This window comes from Lithobates pipiens, unplaced genomic scaffold (genome assembly GCF_037356315.1).
Source record: "Lithobates pipiens isolate NorthernLeopardFrog02 unplaced genomic scaffold, aLitPip1_a1.2 Scaffold_35, whole genome shotgun sequence".
In the NCBI taxonomy this organism is placed as follows: domain Eukaryota; kingdom Metazoa; phylum Chordata; class Amphibia; order Anura; family Ranidae; genus Lithobates; species Lithobates pipiens.
Window position 1 is genome coordinate 26,060,914 of NW_027507811.1, and position 24,411 is coordinate 26,085,324.

The 24,411-nt window shown below is 45.6% G+C and overlaps 1 protein-coding gene across 1 annotated transcript in view; it reads right to left on the reverse strand.

Annotated features, from left to right (window-relative positions):
* Positions 1 to 5,866: 5,866 nt before the first annotated feature.
* Positions 5,867 to 24,411, reverse strand: part of LOC143955227 (uncharacterized) — a 101,546-nt gene continuing 83,001 nt past the window's right edge. The window contains exons 7-12 of the mRNA XM_077465309.1: positions 14,191 to 14,278; positions 13,697 to 13,837; positions 12,805 to 12,883; positions 12,609 to 12,706; positions 12,400 to 12,508; positions 5,867 to 7,060 (exon numbers count right to left, since the gene is read on the reverse strand). Coding sequence (XP_077321435.1) covers positions 6,303 to 7,060; positions 12,400 to 12,508; positions 12,609 to 12,706; positions 12,805 to 12,883; positions 13,697 to 13,837; positions 14,191 to 14,278 — 1,273 coding nt within the window. The 3' untranslated portion in view covers positions 5,867 to 6,302. The remainder of the gene's footprint in view (positions 7,061 to 12,399; positions 12,509 to 12,608; positions 12,707 to 12,804; positions 12,884 to 13,696; positions 13,838 to 14,190; positions 14,279 to 24,411) is intronic.

Consider the following 24,411-nt stretch of genomic DNA (forward strand, 5'->3'; position numbering starts at 1 on the left):
CGACAGCGCAATTGTCAGTTAAAGCGACGCAGTGCTGAATTGCAAAAAGTGGTCTGGTCTTCGACCAGCAAAATGATCCGGGGCTGAAGTGGTTAAGGTGCCCGAAGCGTGCCAAGAAAATATCTCACACCATTACACCACCACCAGCCTGAATCGGTGATACAAGGTAGGACGGATCCATGCTTTCATGTTGTTTACACCAAATTCTGACCCTACCATCTGAATGTTGCAGACAGGCAATGTTTATCCAATATTCTATTGTACAATTTTGGTGAGTCTGATGCGTTGTAGCCTCAGTTTTCAAAGTTTTTGTCAGCGGCATTTTTACAGTGGCGAAAACCAAAAGCTCAGCACATTTTGTCCACTGACGAAATCTATGACGAAAATCGCTAACAAGCAAAAACGGGATGTAAATGTGAGGCAGGAACATTTACCCTCGTGAACTAACTTCCGGGTTTCATAGAGCTCCGCTTGCTTCCGCTCCCAGTAATAGAGGATACATAGTGCTCTCCGTTTGCAACATTATATTTGAATGCCCCAATTAAAAAACACTTGCAAGATATTCAGTTAAAACCAGCTCTGCATAGTCCTTCTCATCACTGTGGCTGCGTGACCTCGCGGGCTCGGCTCCTCCCCTCTACACGTGTATCGCCCTTTGATTGGGCTTTCTCAGTAGATGCTTCTATTGAGAAAGCCCAATCAGAGGGCGATACGCATGTAGAGGGCAGGACCCGAGCCCATGAGTCCTAAGACTCCCTGGCCAAAAGGGGCCTAGGACCCACTTCCTGATTGGCTGGGAGGAGAAGCAGGAAGACATTAGCGAATATTATAATAGTTAATGTCACACCAGTGGGGTGGGCTTGGGGTGCAGTGCTCTGCGCTCCAAGCCCACCCTTTTTTAAGCAAATTAGAGCCTCAGGCTCTAATAATGTGCTTCAAAAAAAAAAAAAACATGGAAATACATGTGTCCGGCACCCTGCATGCAGATTAGGGGCCTGCACATGGATTAGGGGGGTGGCGTCCCTTCCTGAGCGGCCGCCACTGGAGGTTGGCACGTTCTACCATATTGTATGGGAATGTCCATCGGTTAGAGAGTTTTGGTTGAAAGTCACCACGTTTATCAGCTCAATGTCCCTCATACCGAACATCTGTAACCCATTAAGGTCTCTTCTTGGTTATATGATGATGAGTCTCTAAGAGCAACCAATTTTTTTTGCGATTAGCTTTATTTTTATGCCAAAAAGTCTATAAATTTACACTGGAAGTCCTCAGTTCCTCTGACTATAGCCTTCTGGCTTACTTTGGTTAATCAGGCACTCCCACTATACAAACTAACCTATGAAGCACGAAGCTGTCCTTGTAAATTTCATAAGATATGGGACTTGTGGGTAACCTCTGATCGTGCTATCCCACCAAATTCGTAGAGTATTGAGCAATAAAACCAGAATTTTTGCTGAATATTTTTATTATATTTTCTGTAATGTTGTAATTTTATTTTTTTCTTCGAATGCCCCGTACACACGATCCGAATATGGTACAACCGTTTTCGGGTTAATAATCGCAAGTAGAAATTGAAAAGCTAAATAAAGTCATGAAAATTCTCGTACTATAGAAGAAAAAAAAATTGTTAGGGATGTCATGTGTTGTAATGTATTTCTATTGTATTTTCGGACAACAACTATACTGACTAAACGAAAATCGTACGATCTGGAATCGTACGAGGAAAATTTCCGTGCATGTCCGATCGAATAATAATCGGATGAATGGTTGTGATCGGCTGTCGAAAATAGTGTACACGCGATCCGAAAATCGTACGATCCTTCCTCGGAAGACCGTTTTTGTACGATATTAGGATCGTGTGTACGGGCCATTACACTGTTTTGAAGATGTTACTTATTGAAAGCTAGTAAGTGAATATATGTACCATGTATGGTTCTTTGAACCCGTGATCCACTTGCGGTGAATGTTTATTATTATTATTTTTTCATTATTATTTATTAATTTTTTTTCTCCCATATTATTTCATTCCTTTATATAAAAAACTTTTTCCTTTAGAAATTGTTATTTTATTGTTTAACATTGGTTTTATATATATATATATATATATATACATATATCTCTGGACGATGTGCCTTGTGGTGTAAGCAAGGGGTTAATATTAATAGCGTTTACCAATTATCCCCTCCCCTTGTTCCTTTCTTCTTTCTTAAGAAAGCCTGGCCGTGACTCTGACAAAGCGCAGGCGCGCGAAACATGTCAGCCACGGCAACTGACTGAGCGTGCGTACCGCCTGATTGAGTTCCGGTGATTTGAGTGGCTGGTCTTCCGGGTCCCGCGGAGCTCCTACCGACATCCGGACGCATGGTAACCAAGGACGCTGTACAGCGTCTCCCAGGAGGTGTGGCAGTACAGGAAGTGGTGGATGCGTGCCTTTCCCACTACAGCAGACATCTGACCTGTGTCCTGTCAAATACTGTCCCCCGTCGGATAGTGTCCGCTGTTTACTGCACATGCGCAGTACACATGACAAGCAGATTCCGAAAATAGCCGATGATGAACGGCGCCTGCGCCGTGATTCCAGGTTCAAGCCCCACCATCCAAGTGGACATAGAGTTAGAATATAAAAGAGCCGAGCGAAGCGAGCCAGCGAGGGGCCCTCTAACTATGTGCAGCCCTATGTCCACTTGGATGGTGGGGCTTACACCTTGACTCACGGCGCAGGCGGCGTTCATCTTCGGGGGTTTTCCGAATCTCCTTGTGCTCCGTACTGCGCAAGCGCTGCGGACCGTATTCGATAGGCGGACATTTTTGGACAGAACACCGGCCAGCAGATCAGTGGCTGCTCCAGCGCCACCTCGTGCCTCGCCGCTCCCAGTATATTGCACCATCAAGCCCCCCTGCGTCCGGAATTGAGATGAGCGAAGGTTACTAAGACAGGTTAACCCCTTGCTTCCATCTTTTAAGGCGGTACTGCTACTACAATTTTGCTGTATTCCAGTAATGAGCTTTTTTATTGCATCTGACCATTGATTGTTTTTATACTAGACTGTATTGTCCCTGTGCATTGCTTCATAATAAATTCATTTTTATATATTCATTTATTTTTCGTCTGGTCCCATTGAGCGCTGTTTGATGTATTTTCTTTCTCCAGAAATATACAGCTGCACTGCTTCCCGGATGTTGTTTTTGGACTTTGACTGCACAATGCTTTTCTGATACCTGTCTCTTTTAGCGCTGGAATGTTTTTGTTGATACTATTCATATGATGTATGGCAATATTGGAACACTGTTTGTCCCCTTTTTTTGTGACAATTTCTTTTATGTGCTTGAAACTGACTATTGTACAATAAAAATGACCTTTAAAAATGATTTTTTTTTTCATTATTTTCTGTAACATTAAAGGAGGAACTGCAGGCTGCTCACATAATTTGTAATAAAAACATCTTTGCCATTCTGAAGCTTCCCTCCAACCACTTTGCATATTATTTTATATACAGTATTTCACATAGAATAAAATATTTACAAATATTATCTTTTCATGTGACAACACTGAAGAAATGAGACTTGTCTACAATGTAAAGTAGTGAGTGTACAGCTTGTATAGCAGTGTAAATTTGCTGTCCCATCAAAATTAACTCAACACACAGCCATTAATGTCTAAACAAAAGTGAGCACACCCCTAAGTGAAAATGTCCAAATTGGGCCCAAAGTGTCAATATCTTGTGTGACCACCATTATTTTCCCACACTTCCTTAACCCTCTTGGTATGGAGTTTACCAGAGCTTCACAGGTCACCACTGGAGTCCTCTTCCACTCCTCCATGACGACATCACTGAGCTGGTGGATGTTAGAGACCTTGCGCTCCTCCACCTTTCCATTTGAGGATGCCCCACAGATGCTCAATAGGGTTTAGATCTGGAGACATGCTTGGCCAGTCCATCACCTTTACCATCAGCTTCTGCAGCAAGGCAGTAGTCGTCTTGGAGGTGTGTTTGGGGTCGTTATCATGTTGGAATACTGCCCTGCGGCCCAGTCTCTGAAGGGAGGGGATCATGCTCTGCTTCAGTATGTCACAGTACATGTTGGCATTCATGGTTCCCTCAATGATCTGTAGCCCCCCAGTGCCGGCAGCACTCATGCAGCCCCAGACTATGACACTCCCACCACCATGCTTTACTGTAGGCAAGACACACTTGTCTTTGTACTTCTTACCTGGTTGCCACCACACACGCTTCACACCATCTGAACCAAATAAGTTTATCTTGGTCTCATCAGACCACAGGACATGGTTCCAGTAATCCATGTCCTTAGTCTGCTTGTCTTCAGCAAACTATTTGCAGGTTTTGTTGTGCATCATCTTTAGAAGAGGCTTCCTTCTGGGATGACAGCCATGCAGACCAATTTGATGCAGTGTGCGGCGTATGGTCTGAGCACTGACAGGCTGACCCCCCACCCCTTCAACCTCTACAGCAATGCTGGCAGCACTCATACGTCTATTTCCCAAAGACAACCTCTGGATATGATGCCGAGCACATGCACTCAACTTCTTTGGTCGACCATGGCAAGGTCTGTTCTGAGTGGAACATGTCCTGTTAAACTTCTGTATGGTCTTGGCCACTGTGCTGCAGCTCAGTTTCAGGGTCTTGGCAATCTTCTTATAGCCTAGGCCAGTGATGGCGAACCTTGGCACCCCAGATGTTTTGGAACTACATTTCCCATGATGCTCAACTACACTGCAGAGTGCATGAGCATCATGGGAAATGTAGTTCCAAAACATCTGGGGTGCCAAGGTTCACCATCACTGGCCTAGGCCATGGGGGCTCAACCTGTGGCCCTCCAGCTGTTATGGAACTACAACTCCCATCATGCCTCTGACTTTGGGAGTCAAGCTTGTAACTGTCAGAAGCTTTCAATGCATCATGGGGCTTGTAGTCCTGGAGGGCCACAGGTTGAGCACCCATGGCCTAGGCCATCATTATGTAGAGCGGCAATTCTTTTTTTCAGATCCTCAGAGAGTTCTTTGCCATGTTGAACTTCCAGTGACCAGTATGAGAGAGTGAGAGCGATAACACCAAATTTAACACACCTGAGACCTTGTAACACTGAGTCACATGACACGGGGAGGGAAAACGGCTAATTGGGCCCGATTTGGACATTTTTCACTTAGGGGTGTACTCACTTTTGTTGCCAGCGGTTTAGACATTAATGGTTGTGTGTTGAGTTATTTGGAGGGGACAGCAAATTTACACTGTTATACAAGCTGTACACTCACTACTTTACATTGTAGCAAAGTATTATTTCTTCAGTGTTGTCACATGAAAAGATAGAAGAAAATATTTACAAAAATGTGAGGGGTGTACTACTCACTTTTGTGAGATACTGTATAGTGTTTCTGTACTTGCCAAATATGCTGCAGAAATCTCCCTCCACTGAGGCTGGCTGCTAGGGATGAGCTCAGGTGTATTCGCATTGGAACACGTGCAGAGCCCGCCAGGAAGTTGGGGCAGCGCTGCGCTAATCGCAGGCAGTGAGACATTCCCCCGATGTGCGGCTGCAGAGATCGGGCAATGTCTCACTGCCTGCGATTAGCGCACCGCTGCGCCGACTTCCTGGTGGGGCTCTGCACGTGTTCCATGCGAACACGCCTGAGCTCATCCCTACTGGTTGCATTCATTTTAACTGTGGGCAGCTGAAGCTGCTGCCTGTTCACTTCCTGGATTTACACAAACACACGCCTCAGCTCTGCAGCTCTCATTGGCCCTCTTATGACTCGTCCCCCCCATCCGTTCCTGGCAATCTCTCACAAGGGTGAGAGAGAGAGCTGTGCATGTTGTCATAAGCCTAACAAGAAACAAGAAACAGGATCTGGGATGTATAAGGTATTTACTGGCAGAAAAAAAAAATGTTTTACTATCCAAAGTTAAAACAACAACAAGGGCAGAAGATTTACTAGATGTAAAGATGAAAAAATTACTGAAGTACCATTTTAAAGCAGTCCACCCCCATCCTTTAACGCTAAAAGTCTCTCATGACCAGTATCATAGATTTGTTGTTGAAAGCTTCATGATGATCAGTTAAATATTTAGGAATGCTTAGGAATGTAGGCAAAAGGCAGATTTCTCTGCTTGCCAACAAAAGGGAAAAAAGAATAAAACTGGAAGGAGGTGCTTGAGGACATGGACACCCGCACCCTGCAGGAATTGGCGCCATTATCATTTAACGAGCAAGAGAGGGCTTGAGTTCTCCATGGGCACAGTAGACAAAATCTGTGGACTGATCCTTTAAGCTTCCTCAGAAAACGATCAGGTCTTCCCGCCGGTGTGAACTCTCTGATGACCGAGAAGGTTGGCCTGCTGCCCAAAACTTTTGCCGCAGTCCCGGCAAATAAAAGGTTTTTCCCCAGTGTGGATCCGGTTGTGTATGACCAGGTGCGACTTGTGCTTGAAGAACTTCCCGCACAGCGGACAGGAGAAGGGTTTCTCTCCCGTGTGAATTCTCTGGTGCCCGGCGAGGTGCGACTTGCGGGTGAAACACTTCCCGCACTCGGAGCAGGCAAAAGGCTTCAGCCCCTTGTGGATCTTCATGTGCCGGATTCGGTTGGACTTGTGGGTGAAGCATTTGCCGCATTCGGAGCAAGGGTAGATTTTGTCGTTTGGCCTCGCTCGTGTGCGTTTAATGATTCGACTCGAACTTGGAGTACCGGAGTTGTCTCCTTGAGAAGGTTGCACAGTGTCCACATGTTCTGGACTGGAGAAGGGTTTCTTTGCTGTGTGTTTTCTCTGGTGGCCGGCGAGGTGCGACTTGCGGGTGAAACACTTCCCGCACTCGGAGCAGGCAAAAGGCTTCAGCCCCTTGTGGATCTTCATGTGCCGGATTCGGTTGGACATGTGGCTGAAGCATTTGCCGCATTCGGAGCACGGGTACATTTTGTCAGTTGGCCTTGCTTGTGCGCGTGCAATGATTTGATTTGAACTCGGAATACCAGAGTTGTCTCCCTGAGAAGGTTGTACAGTGTCCACATCTTCTGGAACATCTGGGGCCATCCGGCTGTACTGCCCATCTGTGGGGGGGGGGCGTAAAAAATATTAACCTTAAAACCTTTAGTCTTATTTAAATTATTAGTTTGGCCGGTACTTTACAATATAAAAAGAGACAGTACAGTTAAAATACTTCACGTATGACGAAACGCGTCTGGAGGAGGGCGCGTACTGACGTCACCACGCAAGTTTACTAGGAGGACGGGCTCCATTTGTTTGTGGACAGCCGGCATTACTTTTAACATATGCGATATGTAAGTGCAATATCTTTTTTTATAAATAAAGCATTTAGACTGCATTACGCTATGGTTTGTCTGCTTTTATTGGGGCATTTACCTAAGCGAACAGACGTTGAGAGGGAGAGATCTGCACCATCCTGTCCGCTGGAACCGGTTTTTGACTGACATTTATGTTGTTTATTTTTCAATGGAGTAATTTTTTAGTGCGGTTTCTTTTTTGCCTTTTTAACAGTTACAATTTAGACATTTAGAACAAGGGGGCTATGAGGGCTGTAGGCAAGTGCAGTCTGCTGTCTCCACTGCAGGTGGCGCTCAACCGCAACAGCAATACAGAGGGACAGGAAGTCATGGGGAACAGGGTTCCTGTATGGTTTTTAAATCACTTGGGCAGTGATCCAATTGGATGCTGGTCACCCATGTGACTCTGGTGGCCATTTTGGGTGTGGCAGAGTCTATTTAATTACCTGGCCCCCTGGGTTTGGCACGCTTTATGAAGGTGGGTAGAGTAGGGAAAGGTACCCCTTCTGTGAGGGACAGTACTGGCGATAGAGAAAGGTTCCGGACAAGGATGGAAAGCATATTTCTGGATAACTTCCTGATTGGGCACAAGATGACCAGGCCATGATTCAGTCCCCGTTGGTTTGCTGGAACTTACTTGTTCACGTTACTGGAACTGTGAGTGTACCCAGTTGGGTAGCTGTCCCACCAGGTTTGTTGTTATATTACTTCAATACAAGTACAACCTTCAATCTTACAATCTAAAAGGGGGGGGGGGGGGGCAATTACCGTATTTATCGGTGTATAACACGCACTTTTTTTCCCCTAGAATCAGGGGGGAAATCGTGGGTGCGTGTTATACACCGATCCCCCGCTATTTTTTACCCTTTCTGTCGCTCTCTGCGGCTTCCGGGTATTTTCGGCCACACTCCGCCGTTCTCGGTTATTTTCGGCCGAGTGTGGCCAAAAAAAGCCGAAAGCGGCCGAAAATACCCAAAAGCTGCCAAGAGCAGCCAAGAATTACCGAGCGCCGCCAAGATACACAGGACATCCGCTCTGTATCTCGGCGGCACCGTTTTTAAATGGCAAAGCCACAGACAAGACTGCAAGTGACTGACGAGGCTAAATGCAAGGCTGCAAGTGACTGACAAAGCTGCATTGATGGGCATTTAAATGTAAGTTTTTTTTCCTTAAACTTCCCTCCTAAAAGTTTTTTTCTTTTAAATTCCCTCCTAAACATGGGGTGTGTGTGATACGCCGATAAATACGGTAATACAAAAAGTTACAGTGAGGGAAAAAAGTATTTGATCCCTTGCTGATTTTGTAGGTTTGCCCACTGACAAAGAAATGATCAGTCTATAATTTTAATGGTAACAGTGAGAGACAAAATAACAACAAAAATATCCAGAAAAACGCATTTCAAAAAAGTCATAAATTGATTTGCATTTTAATGAGTAAAATAAGTATTTGCAAAACATGACTTAGTACTTGGTGGCAAAACCCTTGTTGGCAATCACAGAGGTCAGATGTTTCTTGTAGATGGGCACCAGGTTTGCACACATCTCAGGAGGGATTCTGTTCCGCTCCGCTTTGCAGATCCTCTCCAAGTCATTAAGGTTACAAGGCTGACGTTTGGTAACTCGAACCTTCAGCTCCCTCCACATATTTTCCATTGGATTAAGGTCTGCAGACTGGCTAGGCCACTCCAGGACCTTAATGTGCTTCTTCTTAAGCCACTCCTTTGTTGCCTTGGCCATGTGTTTTGGGTCATTGTCATGCTGGAATACCCATCCACGACTCATTTTCAATGCTCTGGCTGAGGGAAGAAGGTTCTCACCCAAGAATTGATGGTACATGGCCCCGTCCATCGTCCCTTTGATGCAGTGAAGTTGTCCTGTCCCCTTAGCAGAAAAACACCCCCAAAGCATAATGTCTCCACCTCCATGTTTGATGGTGGGGGATGATGTTCTTGGGGTCATAGGCAGCATTCCTCCTTCTCCAAACAAGGCGAGTTGAGTTGATGCCAAAGAGCTTGATTTTGGTCTCATCTGACCACAACACTTTCACCCAGTTCTCCTCTAAATCATTCAGATGTTCATTAGCAAACTTCAGACGGGTCTGTAAATGTGCTTTCTTGAGCAGGGGGATGTTGCGGGTGCTGCAGGATTTCAGTCCTTTACGGCGTAGCGTGTTACCAATTGTTTTCTTGGTGACTATGGTCCCAGCTGCCTTGAGATCATTGACAAGACTCTCCCGTGTAGTTCTGGGCTGATTCCTCACCCTTCTCATGATCACTGAAACTCCACGAGGTGAGATCATGCATGGAGCCTCAGACGAGCTGAGATTAGGAGCACTCTCAAAGGGAGTGCTCTTAATCTCAGCTTGTTGCCTGTATAGAAGACAACCGGGAGCCAGAAATCTTGCTGATTGATTAGAGATCAAATACTTATTTCATTTATTAAAATGCAAATCAATTTATAACCTTTTTGAAAAGGGTTTTTCTGGATATGTTTGTTGTTATTCTGTCTCTCACTGTTAAAATAAACCGACCATTCAAATTATAGACCGATTACTTCTTTGTCAGTGGGCAAAGTAACCAAATTTAAAGAGGAAGTAAACCCTGATGAATTTACTTCCTCTTTCATTCCCTGCAAAGGTAAAGCATAATGGGCTACTATGCATCGCATAGTAGTCCATTATGTGTCACTTACCTGACACAGGAGCCAGCGATGTCACCGCTGTCCCCTGTAGTCCGGTGTATCCATCTTCTCGGTGGGTCTCGCTGCTCCGCCGCTGTCATTCGGTGAAGCCACGATGACGTCACTCCGCGCATACACACGGGAGCCGCCACTCGTGGCATATAGCCGTTGACCGCGGTGCGCTCAGTGCGCCTGCGCGCCGCTGTCTATGGCGCATGCGCCGTAGACAGCAGTGCCTGTCTTTCGGTAAATATCTCCTAAACCGTGTAGGTTTAGGAGATATTTCTTGGACCTACAGGTAAGCCTTAATCTAGGCTTACATGTAGGTCAAAGGGTGTTGTAAGGGTTTACAGCCACTTTAACATGGGATCAAATACTTTTCCCCCCACTGTAATAATTTTGGGGTAGTGAGTTAATGAAGAAAGTAAAAGTTTAGTTGGTAGTCTAGCATCCTCCTAGCATAGTATGTTAGGTAAATTCAGTTTTTGGCCTCTGTAATCAAGGGAACAGTGATCATTTGACCTGGTCTGTTTAGGTTTTCATAGGCTGGGAGTTTGATTGTCTCCTCAGGCTATTGACAAAAGCACTGGAGAGCTGGGTTCCTTCTCCCCAAGAGGGTTCCAAACCCTTAGACAGCCCATGGACTGTATAGCTTTTCTAGAGGCCTTGGTGGTGTCAGGACTGAGGGTCTGGATGGACTTTGCTAGATCTGATTGTAGAACCTCACCACTAGGGATCTGGTCTGGAGATAGACTGGCCTGCTCAGCGGACCTTGCCCACAGGAAGCTGGATCGTGGCAGCTGTCCTGGAGACTTGTGAGTAAAGACCCTAAATTGATCTCTGTGACTGTGCAACATTCTGCAGATTGCACGGGGTACCAGAAGTTGGGCATTAGTGCAAGGTAACTAGATGCCAAAGAGTTCTGCCTCATGGTCCCCAGCTGTGGGGCAATAGACTGTCCAATACCCACAATTACTCAAGGAGACCATTGTCCTCTAATTGCTACGTGCTAATCGTTTTGGCAGTGCTGGGACAAGGGGTGGGCAGGAGGGGTGGCTGCCCCTGACGCAATGGTCTATTGCAGGGGTAGGGGGCACCCTGACCCGAACCCTAAGGGAAAGGGGGGCGCAGTTTGGTATCTTTGCCCTGGGTGCTGGACGACCTTGTCCCGGCACTGCGTTTTGGAGTATACAACGCCCTAACCCTCTCTCCTGTTAAAGTTAAGCAATAAATTACAAAAGACATCCGCTATACCAGTGGTCTCCAAATTGTGGCTTGGGGGCCAGATGTGGCTCCTTGCTTGCTGTTATTCAGCCCTTGGGGTACGATTTCATCCATTCGCCAATAATGGAGAATAATTCCTCCCCCAATGAAGGGGCGCAATTCGTCTCAATGACACCAATAATGGTGCAAAATTCCTCCCAATGACACCAACGATAGGGCACAATTATTACTGGCACTAAAGATGGGGTATTGTTTTTTATCATTGACATCAGGATCTTTTTTCTAATCTCAGTGGTCATAGTCTGGCTCCCCAAAAGTCTTTCTTTAGAACATTTGAAGACCCCTGTCCTTGAATTTGAAATAAAAGTGAGGGGGAAAATAGGGAGTTTGGGACTTTACATGAGGCATAAGAAAGTAGGCCCAATGCCTCCATCCCTGGTTGTCAATATGACTATGAAAGAAAGGTTTGGACTTTATATGAAACATGCAACGTGATACTGGACGGTGGGTGTCTGACCAAAACATTGTAAATTACCATTTAATACCATGCTTTTAGCTACAAAATGTATTATATATGAAATAAATACTATTCCTATGTATATATTGTCCCGTGTTGCTGTGACATTGAGATCCAGTATGTACAGTCGCAATCTACAATGTTTTGGTCAGACCCCGTCCAGTTTCAGTTGCATGTTTCATACAAAGTCCCAACCTTTCTTTCATTGTCACCCTGCCCTTGACTGATTCATTGGAGCAGGAGTGTATGGACTGGTGCTTGGGAGACTAGCAGTCCCTGTACTATTAAGGAAGATCCAGCTGTTACCAGCGGGGGGTAGTCTAAGGCAGCATAGGCTTCCCTGAGAAGGTTCATTTTTAGAGATTGCCTAGGGATTGCAAATAGAGTATAGCTGGAAAAATTGGGGTAGAGAGTTCCAGAAGATGGGAGAGGCTCTGGAGAAATCCCGGAGTTAGACGTGGGAGGAGGTGATGAGGGGGCAAGAGAGCAAGAGGTCTTGAGAAGAGTGCAGAGGATGGTAAGGGTGTATTTTGAGATGAGGTTCATGATGTAGCTTTGGACAGAGTTGTAGGTGAAGCTTACTGCCTTTCCCAAAGATAAAGCTTATGTACAGTATGTTGGGCTATGGTTGATCAGGAACAGACAAGAAAATGAGAATCGGTGAAGAGTATGGATGTACTGCTCACCTGGGGTAATAAATGTTAGGCTGTCCTCCTCCAAACATGGCTGTTCATCCCTCAAATACAAATCTCCATCCTCCACCTTTTCTACCTTGATACGGACCAGGTCTTCAACCTACAAATAAAGCAAAGTTTAATGGATCGAGAAGAAGAAGTAGTGCGCAACAACCACAAGTTGAGTCACCATGGTCTTTGGTGAGACCCTCAGTATCTACCTGATGATGGTGAGGGATGGTGTGATCCTCCTGTGTGGAATCCCAGGAATACAGAGAATGGGGACATCTCTCTGGTGAGTTACGGTCACTGGATCCATCTGTGATAAACATACACGTTGACTGAATATGTATTGTATATATGTGGCTGATGGGTGGGAAGTCTTCTATAGTTGCTTTGAATAAAGACTCATCTTACCCATTGATGTGAAGGTCGGATGATTCTCCTTCTTGATTTCCTTGTACAAATCCTTGTGTCCCTCTATATGCTTCCAATCCTAAACAAAGAACAAGTACTTGACCTAAAAGTTGAACTGAGACTCAATGTTTTTCTTGTTTTGGACAGATTGTGGATGGGATAGAACCTCTATCAGAATTTGGTAGTGGGGAAGTCTACCTTCTTAATCTTTCCTGGTGACCAAAGTCAAAAGGCAGAAGTGTAACTAGAACCTTCAGGGCTCCGGAGCAAGAAACCGTGAAGGGCCCACTTGAGTCGGAGCCCTTCCCTCCAAGCCCTGGGGGGGGCATATAGAAGAACTAATGCCTTCCATTTTCCTCCTGAAGCCACTGAATGCCTGCAGGAGGGAGAAGAGGAGAAGCAGGCTTGAAGCAGCTTTAGGAGGATAATAGAGGGCATTGGTTCCTCTATACGTTGCCCTGCTGCCCCTCCAATCTGTTGTCCACAAGTGCCTCCGCCATCTGGGAACTCTCCCTCTCAATTGGCTCAGACACAGCAGCGATGTCATTGGCTCCCGCTTCTGTCAATGAAACTCAGCCAATCAGGAGAGAGAGGGGCAGGGCCGAACTGCAGTTCCGTTTCTGAATGGCTACACAGAGCTGCAGCTTGGTTCGGGAGCCCCCATAGAAAGCTGCTCGTCAGGAAGGAGGGGTTAGGAGCTCCAGCCAGGGACCCGAGAAGAGGAGGGTCTAGGCTGCTCTGTGCAAAATCACTATACAGGGTAGGTAAGTATAATATGTTTGTTATTTTAAATAGAAAAAAAACTGAGACTTTACAATCACTTTAAGTCATTTTCAAGGCATACTCCTGGCTAGGTACTGAAAAACGTCCCATAATTCCCAACACCGCTCACCTCTCTCATCAACAGCTCAATGATGTTGCTGGTGACTTCCATGATCTTTTTGTTGTTCATTTTTAACTTCCTGCTCATGCCGCGTAAATGGTTGCTCGGAGTGAAATGCTCTCCAGATGTCTTCTTCACTACAGTGTATTCCTGTACATTGAGACACCAATATCAATACATATAGACTGTGATCTCCCAGAATCCTCCTCACCTCTCCGGTCAGGTCTGTGTTTTATTAATAGATATAAGAGTGATGTCATGTGACCTCCCAGAATCCTCCTCACCTCTCCGGTCAGGTCTGGGTTTTATTAATAGATATAAGAGTGATGTCATGTGACCTCCCAGAATCCTCCTCACCTCTCCGGTCAGGTCTGTGTTTTATTAATAGAGATAAGAGTGATGTCATGTGACCTCCCAGAATCCTCCTCACCTCTCCGGTCAGGTCTGGGTTTTATTACTAGAGATGCGAATGATGTCATGTGACCTCCCAGAATCCTCCTCACCTCTCCGGTCAGCAGGTAGATGATCTCCAGGGTTAGGTTGAATATTCTCTCGCTCATGTGGCTTCCATCCTGCTCCATCATGGAGTCTCTGAATAATAAAAACATGTTTAAAGATAAGCACCCTCTAAAACATATTTCATTGTTGTATTGCTGCTGGCATGCTAAACATCTGAGCCACCAGCTCGTATGTCTTAGGGACCCCAGTAGTAGTCTGATGGCATTGTTACCTTATCAGGTGTGTTCTATGAAGGTGTCATGCATTCATTTATGAAATTACAGCAGATGTATGGTCTACCTCGCTCCTTCTTTTTACGTATTTCTGCAATGCCATCACAATTTAGAAAATCAGTACATCCCACCAATAGGCACCTTGAAATCACAGGGCCCTAAAGGATTGGTCTCAACTTCATACTCCCATCTATTACATACCAAACAAAGATTTGGATGACGCGTTTCTCTAATGCACTATATTGTCACACATGGCATAGAAAACTATTTGGTGGTCTTGGTTTACTTACAAGTTATCGGACCATTGAACAGTTTTGGGTGTTTTTTTTGGCTTTGTGAGGTTGGCCTTAAATGAAAGTTGATGGTGTAGCCAAAGTGGCTCCTGCTTGAATTGCACTGGAGAGAGTGAGAGGGAGAGAGAGTGTCACGCTGCCCAGCACTAGGGATGAGCTCAGGCGTGTTTGCGCGCTCCACGTGCAGAGCCCGCCAGGAAGTGCACGCTGCGCTAATCACAGGCAGTGAGATATTGCCCCGATGTGTGGCTGCAGAGATCGAGCAATGTCTCACTGCCTGTGATTAGCACAGCGCTGCGCCGACTTCCTGGCGGGCTCTGCACGTGGACCATGCGAACACCCAGCACCGAGAAAGAGAAAAAGAGAAAGAGAACAAGAGAGAGAAAGCGAGAGAGAGAGAGAGAGAGAGAGAGAGAGAGAGAGAGAGAGAGAAAGAGAGACACATGCTGCTCAGCACCACCAGAAAGAGAGAGCCACACCACCAGAGAAAGCCACACTGCACAGCACCACCAGAGAGAGAGACACACTGTGCAGCACCACCGGAGCGAGACACGCTGCGCAGCAGCACCAGAGAGAGACACACGCTGCGCAGCAGCACCAGAGAGAGACACACGCTGCGCAGCAGCACCAGAGAGAGACACTGTGCCCAGCACCACCAGAGAGAGATACACTGTGCCCAGCACCACCAGAGAGAGATACACTGTGCCCAGCACCACCAGAGAGAGATACACTGTGCCCAGCACCACCAGAGAGAGATACGCTGCCCAGCACCACCAGAGAGAGATACGCTGCCCAGCACCACCAGAGCGAAATACACTGCCCAGCACCACCAGAGAGAGACACACTGCCCAGCACCACCAGAGAGAGACACACTGCCCAGCACCACCAGAAAGAGAGCGCCACCCTGACAGTTTCCAGAAGATTTATGAAGGTTTGTTGTGAAGGATGGTGATTATTTTGAAGACCAATAAAAGGGAATTTGTTTTGTTTTCTGATACCAGTCACCTAACATTTTAGACACACCTCCTATGTACGTACACGCTGGAATTTCTGTACAACTGTTTGAGAGCAATAAACAGACTTTTAAATATAAAAAAGTGACCTTAGCCATTCAACAGACGACTTGCTCAGCTCTATGGATTGTTTATTGGTGTATTTTTAAGTGTAACCTTTACAACATAACAATATTATTAACGCTACCAAAAATATGAATTATAGTAACAATCATTATTACCTTTTCCCGGAGAATCTCAGAACAGAAGCTCAGCTCCTGCAGATTGGTCTCAAAATGGGAAGTAGAGTGGCTATACTAAGGGATTCTGGGAGTTATAGTCCTGGGCAAATTTCTGATTTTGGCCACAAAAATATGGCCGCCAGTTCCTTGCTGCCCCCAGGAAACTTGAACCTCTAGTGTTCAAAGTGGCCTTTAAGCCACTCCTGCAGTTCTGGCACATGTTGTCTCTCCATCTTTTTATTGTGATAGAACAAAAAGGGGCAGAGGCTAAAAACATCCAGAGTGTCCAGTTTTTAGCATCAAGCCTCTCTCTTTTGAGTGAAATGGACCACAATAAAATGGCTGCTGTCACTCTTGAGGACAGGAAGTGAACTGGAACACAATTGTCTGGTTGTAGGCTCAGGCAGGAAGTTCCAGGGTGAAAGGAGGAAAGGCAGGAAGTTCCAGGGTCAAAGGTGAAGAGGCAGGAAGTAAAATTGAGCCATTGATGTTACTGGCAGCCAGTGTTACATATATAGCACAGCATGAGAACTAAGGAGCCCTAAGCATTTGATGCTGACCCACATCAGAATAAATACTAAATCCGATAAAATGATTGGATATTACATTCTTACTATAACTCCACGGGAAAACGAAAAATAAATAATCAATATATTGCACGATCATGCTACACTGTACCCAAACTAAATTTTTATAATTTTGTTCCCACAAATAGAGTTTTCTTTTGGTGATATTTGATCACCTCTGGGATTTTAAATTTTCTGCTAAACAAATCAAAAAAAGACCGAAAATTTAGAAAAAAACAAAACCAAAATGGTTTTTTTTTGTTTCTGTTACAAAACTTTGTAAAAAAGTAAGTTTTCTCCTTCACTGATGGGCACTGATAAGACTTCACAGATGGGCACCGATCAGGTGGCACTGATGATGGGCACTTATATGCGGCACTGATAGGTGACACTGATATGCAGCACTGATGGGTACACATAGGTGGCACTGAAAGGCGGCACTGATAGATGGCACGGTTGGGCACTGATAGGTGGCACTGATATACACTAATGGATGGTACTGATGGGCATCACTGATTGGCAGGCATCCATTGTGGGTCCTGATTGGCATCCATTGTGGGCACTGAATGTTATCCCTGGTGGCCAAGGGTGGCATACCTGGTGGTGACTAGTGGTGGGCATCCCTAGTGGGCCTGGTGGCATCCCTGGTGGTCCAGTGTGGGCATCCTCGGGAGGAGGGGGCTGCGCTGATAATTAATCAGCACAGACCCCCCCCCCCCCGTCAGAGGAGCAGCCAATCATCTCTCCTCTATTCGCGTCTTACAGACACGAGTGAGGAAAAGCCGGTGAACGGCTCTTCCTGTTTACACTGTGATTGGACACGGCTGATCACGTGGCAAAGAGTCTCCGTCACAGACTCTTTACCTAGATCGGTGTTGCGGTGTGTCAGACTGACACACTGCAACAACGATCGCCGTAATGCGCGCCCCCACGGGCACGTACCGGCTCGTTATCCCGAAAGACGTCATATGACGTCCGGTGAGGATAACACAACCACTTTGCCGCTGTCATTTTGCTATATGTCAGGCGGAAAGTGGTTAAAGGGTTAGTTCACCTTTACCACAAAAATCTGCCTATACAGATAAGGAACGTCTGTAGATAAAAACAAACTGTGCGGCTCTGACTAAACGTTGAATAATACCCTTGGTGAAGGTGTAGGCCATTTACATACCCCACAAAGCCTGACTGGAATACTCCCAGGACATTGCTAGGATGTCGACAAATGAGGCCTAGTCATTACAGCTCACCTCTACCAACACAAAAGTGAGCTTTTTCTCTGAGTTATGTCTCCTCACATGCTTTTTTTCTCCCCTGATGCAGTAGCTCTGATCGCTTGTGATGGTGGAGATGAGCAGTTATGACTAGGCCCTACTTAGTAATGTCCTGGGAGTGTTTCAGTCAAGCTTCATGAGGTCTATACACTCACAGGCCACTTTTTTAGGTACACCTTGCTAGTACGGGGTTGGTTGGTTATGCCTGTAAAGGGGCGCATGTTTCCCGTGCTTAGAACTGTCCCTACACATAGTGTCATTTCTGCAGGAAAAAAAGTCATTTAAAATCACTTGCGGCGATAATGAATTGACGGCTCCCCGTAATACAGAGAACAGTCATTGATAAAAAAAAAAAAAAAAGGCGTGGGGTTCCCCCAAATTCAATTACCAGGCCCTTCAGGTCTGGTATGGATATTAAGGGGAACTCCACGTCAAATAAAAAAAAATGATGTGGGGTTCCCCCTTTTTCCTTCAGAACTGCCTTCATTCTTTGTGGCATAGATTCAACAAGGTGTTGGAAACGTTCCTGAGATTTTGCTCCATAGTGACATGATGGCATCACGCAGTTGGTGCAGATTTGTCGGCTGCACATCCATGATGCCAATCTCCCGTTCCACCACATCCCAAAGGTGCTCTATAAGATTGAGTTCTGGTGACTGTGGAGGCCATTGGAGTACAGTGACCTCATTGTCCAGTGGTGAGATGATTGGAGCTTTGTGACATGGTGCATTATCCTGCTGGAAGGAGCCATCGGAACATGGGTACACTGTGGTCAGCAACAATACTCAGGTAGGCCAAGGCATTTAAATGATGCTCAATTGGTAATAAGGGGCCCAAAGTGTGCCAAGAAAATATCCCCCACACCATTACACCACCACCACCAGCCTGAACCATTGATACAACGTGGGACCGATCCATGCTTTCACATACCTCCCAAATGTCCCTGATTTTGAGGGACTGTCTCTGATTTGGAGCAATGTCCCTCTTTCCTCCTCATTTGTCCCTCATTTTGGTCTGATCTATACAGATGTACCGTATTTATCGGCATATAACACGAGCCGGCGTATAATACGCACCCCAAGTTTAGGAGGGAATTTTAAGGAAAAAAAACGTTTAGGAGGGAAGTTTAAGGAAAAAAAAAACTTACATTTAAATGCCCATCAATGCAGTCTTGTCAGTGTCCATCTGAAGCCTTGTCAGTGTCATTTGCAGCCTTGTCCATCATTGTACCCTAGTCAGTGTCATATGCAGCTTTGTCCACCATTGCAGCCTTGTCCACCATTGCAGCCTTGTCCCCTTGTCAGTGTCATTTGCAGCCTTGTCCATCATTGCACCCTAGTCAGTGTCATATGCAGCTTTGTCCACCATTGCAGCCTTGTCCACCATTGCAGCCTTGTCCCCTTGTCAGTGTCATTTTCAGCCTTGTCAGTTTTTATTTTTATTTTTTATTTGTAAAAATAGCGCCACCGAGATGTCTTGTTTATCTCGGCGGCGCTCGGTAGTTCTCGGCCGACTTCGGCCGTTCTCGTTGGCTTTCGGCCCTTCCCGTCTGCTTTCTGCCCTTCTCGTCGGCTTTCGGGTGCTCTCTGCGGTTTTCGGCCACCGAGAAGGGCCGAAAGCCGCCCAGAGGCTCTAAAATGGTGGAGGATCGGCGTATAACATGCACCCATGATTTTTCCCTGATTTTAAGGGGGAAAAAGTGCATGTTATACGCCGATAAATACGGTATATAAAATGCACTTTTTATTTTTCAGTGTTTCCCAGTGCTAAACCTTTCATCCAAATTCTAAATGGCTGCATTTGTAAATTCCAAAAGCCAATATAAAGGAATAGTATTGGTAAAAAAAAGCACTTGTGGGTTTATCTATTTTTTTTTAACCGATAGCAGCTGCATTGCTCCTCCTGCTTGACATGCCGAGTAGACTTCTTATAGTGGCTTTGTTTCATACCTATGTGCTTTACTGACCCAAGTTCTTTTGAATATGCCAGGACCAACAGGCACCCCTTTTAATAACATCAGACCAGGCTTAGAACTGTTGATGCAACTTTACTTAAAGAGTTTCTGGCAATACAGTTCAGCATAAACAAATGCCCATATACTGACCCTAACCATGACTGATTGGTTGCCTAGGCATACCTCTGCAAGGTAGTATATAGTCCATATTGGTGTCCTCCAAGTGCTGGTTAAGCTCTGGATTTAGCTTTCCCCCTTATTTATATCACCGATGGGTAGGCTGGATCCGAAAAAGCCTGAGAACAGCACACACATTTACTCTTTCCCTCCCCGCCTGGGCCAGCCACTAACGAAAATCATACTCCTGTAAGCAGCCTGCCTATGAGCAGGTTTCCTTCAACGGAACAACCCTTCCATGGACAATTTTCATCATCTCATCCCAGTCTTTAAATGTCCAGCGTAGATGTTCTTTGGCCAACAAAACATGTCTTCTAGTCTTCTCTCATCATCCAAACATAGCTTCTTCATTAGCATGATTGCTTTCAAGCCAGCATGAAGTAGCCAAGTTTGACATCTGAATTGGGATCATATGATCAGAGGATAGTTCCCTGAGAGTTCTTAAAGAGCCAGTTTACCTCCTATGGTTTAGAGATTCATTCTTTGTGGCAACCATAACACCGTAAGTGTGGGTAAAGGCGTACAGTATCCCAGAACTCCAGACAATTTTTCTTTTACAAAGGATTCAACTCTCCAAAAGTCTTGGAGTATGCGTCAGGGTGTTTAATGTATGTGGATGAGGTAAGAGAGACCTGCTCCTTGCCTGTGTGTGTGTGTGTGCGTCCGTCCGTGTATGTGTGTCCCCGTCCGTATGATTCCCAAGAGAATGTCAAAGGAACTAGAGAAGGTGGAGGAAAGCAGAAAAGAAAGAAGTGGGAGGAGAAGAAGACATCGTACAGGGTCCAAGCTAAGGCCCAGGGTAAAAGGGTGTCAGGGGGCCCAACCAGGCCGAAAGTAAAAAGCATTGTAGGTTCAGGCCATAATTGTAGAATATCCATGGGCCCCAAGACCCTCAGGCACTTTGCGTGGGTATCGTTTAGGATTGAGGTGAGCTTCTCATGAACCATAGTCCCCATGAGTCATTGCTTAACTTCCTTAAAGGGGATGGATGGCTGGCGCCATGCTTTAGCCAAAGTCTGATAAATGGGAACTTCAGAAGGTTTTTCGCTAAACAGAGTTGTGGGGGTTACAACATTTTTTTGAATTTTAGGTGGACTTTCATTATCAATAGGAACACCTGTTTTAAAAATTTCATACTACATACATATATTGTTGGAATACATTTATAGTGTGATTAACTTTGTCACTTTATTAGCATTTTATATACACTGCACAAATTTTTATATTGTTTTATGTTTATGGTGTCGGAATTCACAATAAGTGCAAGCAGCTGGGAGGAATAGGGTTTTATTAGTAGCACAGCAACATGTATTATATACTTTTGAATTGTTCACTTACTGATACACCTCTTCGCAGTTACCTATTCCCCTTCTTTCTTCCAAAGTTTATTTTATCCTTTTATGCCGCGTACACACGATCGGAATTCCGGCCAGAAAAAAGACAGATGAGAGCTTTTCATCGGAAAATGCAACCGTGTGTATGCTCCATTGGAATTTAGCTGTCCGAATTTCCGCCAGCTAAAAATTGATAGCATGTTCTCAATTTTCCAGATAGAAAAACTTTCTATCTGTAATTCTGATCATGTGTATGCAATTCTGACACGCCAAAAATCACGCATGCTCAGATTCAACTACAAGACAGAAGTTATTGGCTACTGGCTATTGAACTTCCTTTTTCTAGTCCCGTCGTACGTGTTGTACGTCACCGAGTTATAAACGATTGGAATTTGATGTGACCATGTGTAGGCAAGACAGCTTGAGCCGAATTCCATCGGAATTCCGTCAGGAAAACCATCAGCTTTTTCCGACTAGAATTCCGATCGTGTGTACGTGGCATTAGTGTCTTCCAAAGCAATTCTTTTTGCTCTCTTGTCATCCTTAGTGGTTGTTACCCTCTTTCTGCGTTTTCCTTGTCATGTAGGGCTGGGGGTTGTAGACCCTCTGTGATGTCTGCACATTTGCCAAGGGTGCAAGCCCACGAAAAGGGGTCAAGTCTAAAGAGCTGCCTGGTACAGTGGTGTGAAAAAGTGTTTGCCCCCTTCCTCATTTCCTGTTCCTTTGCATGTTTGTCACACTTAAGTGTTTCGGAACATCAAACCAATTTAAACAATAGTCAAGGACAACACAAGTAAACACAAAATGCAATTTGTAAATGAAGGTGTTTATTATTAAAGGTGAAAAAAAATCCAAACCATCATGGCCCTGTGTGAAAAAGTGATTGCCCCCCTTGTTAAAACATACTATAACTGTGGTTGTCCACACCTGAGTTCAATTTCTCTAGCCACACCCAGGCCTGATTATTGCCACACCTGTTCACAATCAAGGTATCACTTAAATAGGAGCTGCTTGACACAGTAAGGTCCACCAGAAGATCCTTAAAAGCTACACATCATGCCGAGACCCAAAGAAATTCAGGAACAATTGAGAAAGAAAGTAATTGAGATCTATCAGTCTGGAAAGGGTTATAAAGCCATTTCCAAAGCTTTGGGAATCCAGCGAACCACAGTGAGAGCCATTATCCACAAATGGCGAAGACATGGAACAGTGGTGAACCTTCCCAGGAGTGGCCGGCCGCCCAAAATTACCCCAAGAGCGCAGCGACGACTCATCCAAGAGGTCACAAAAGACCCCACAACAACGTCCAAGGAACTGCAGGCCTCACTTGCCTCAGTTAAGGTCAGCGTTCATGCCTCCACCATCAGGAAAAGACTGGGCAAAAATAGCCTGCATGGCAGAGTTCCAAGGAGAAAACCACTGCTGAGCAAAAAGAACATCAAAGCTCGTCTCAATTTCTCCACAACACATCTTGATGATCCCCAAGACTTTTGGGACAACATTCTGTGGACCGATGAGACAAAAGTGGAACTCTTTGGAAGGTGTGTGTCCAAGTATATCTGGCGTAGAAGGAACACTGCATTTCATAAAAAGAACATTATACCAACAGTAAAATATGGTGGTGGTAGTGTGATGGTCTGGGGCTGTTTTGCTGCTTCAGGACCTGGAAGAATTGCCGTGATAAAAGGAACTATGAATTCTGCTGTCTACCAAGAGATCCTGAAGGAGAATGTCCGACCATCTCTTCGTGTACTCAAGCTGAAACGAACTTGGGTTCTGCAGCAGGACAATGATCCTAAACACACCAGCAAGTCCACCACCGAATGGCTGAAGAAAAACAAAATGAAGACTTTGGAGTGGCCTAGCCAAAGTCCTGACCTGAATCCTATTGAGATGTTGTGGTATGACCTTAAAAAGGCCGTTCATGCTCGAAAACCCTCTAATGTAACTGAATTAGGACAATTCTGCAAAGATGAGTGGGCCAAAATTCCTCCAGGACGTTGTAAAAGCCTCATTGCACGTTATCGCAAACGCTTGGTTGCAGTTGTTGCTGCTAAGGGTGGCCCAACCAGTTATTAGGTTTAGGAGGCAATCACTTTTTCACACAGGGCCATGATGGTTTGGATTTTTTTTCACCTTTAATAATAAACACCTTCATTTACAAATTGCATTTTGTGTTTACTTGTGTTGTCCTTGACTATTGTTTAAATTGGTTTGATGTTCCGAAACACTTAAGTGTGACAAACATGCAAAGGAACAGGAAATGAGGAAGGGGGCAAACACTTTTTCACACCACTGTATTCACCAGGAGCACCCCACAAGGGATGATAGGCCTCACTGCAGGACAGCTTCCAGGTTGCAGCCCTTGGTTACACCCATTCAGACAATAGCTGACACAAGAAGTACCAAGGTCCCTAAACACTGGAGAGACAGGGGTCATGGAAATGCAGGTGAGATTCTCTCTGGGAGCACTTGGGTGCTGGCATCACCGGAAGAAGGGAGTGCAAGTGATTCTGGGAGCACTAGGGTGCTGGGATCACAGGAAGGCAGTAGAGAGACAGGAGTCATGGAAATGCAGCTGAGAGTCTCTGGGAGAACTGCGGTTACAGGAAGGAAGGAGTACAAGAGTCTATGGGAGCACTGCCATGCTGAGATAACAGGAAGGCTGGACTGCAAGAGTTTCTTGGAGCACTGAAATGCTGGGATCACAGGAAGACAGGAGTAGAAGAGTTTCTGGGAGGACTGGGATCATATAAAGGCAGTGGTGCAAGGTCGTCTGGGAAAACTGGGGTGCTTGGATCATATGAAGGCAGTGGTTCAAGATCTTCTGGGAAAACTGGGGTGCTGGGATCATATGAAGGCAGTGGTACAAGATCTTCTGGGAACACTGGGGTGCTGGGATCACTGGGGGGGGGGGGATTGAGATCACAGGAAGGCGGAAGTATAAAAGACTCTGGGAGCACTGGGATTATATAAAGGTGGAGCTGCAAGATCTTCTGGGAACACTGGGGTGCTCAGATCACTGGAAGACAGGGGTGAAAGAGTTTCTGGGAGCACAGGGGAGCTTGGGTCATAGGAAGGCAGTGGTACAAGATCTTCTGGGAACACTGGGGTGCTGGGATTACAGGAAGGCAGGAAAGCAAGAGTCTATGGGAGCTCTGGGG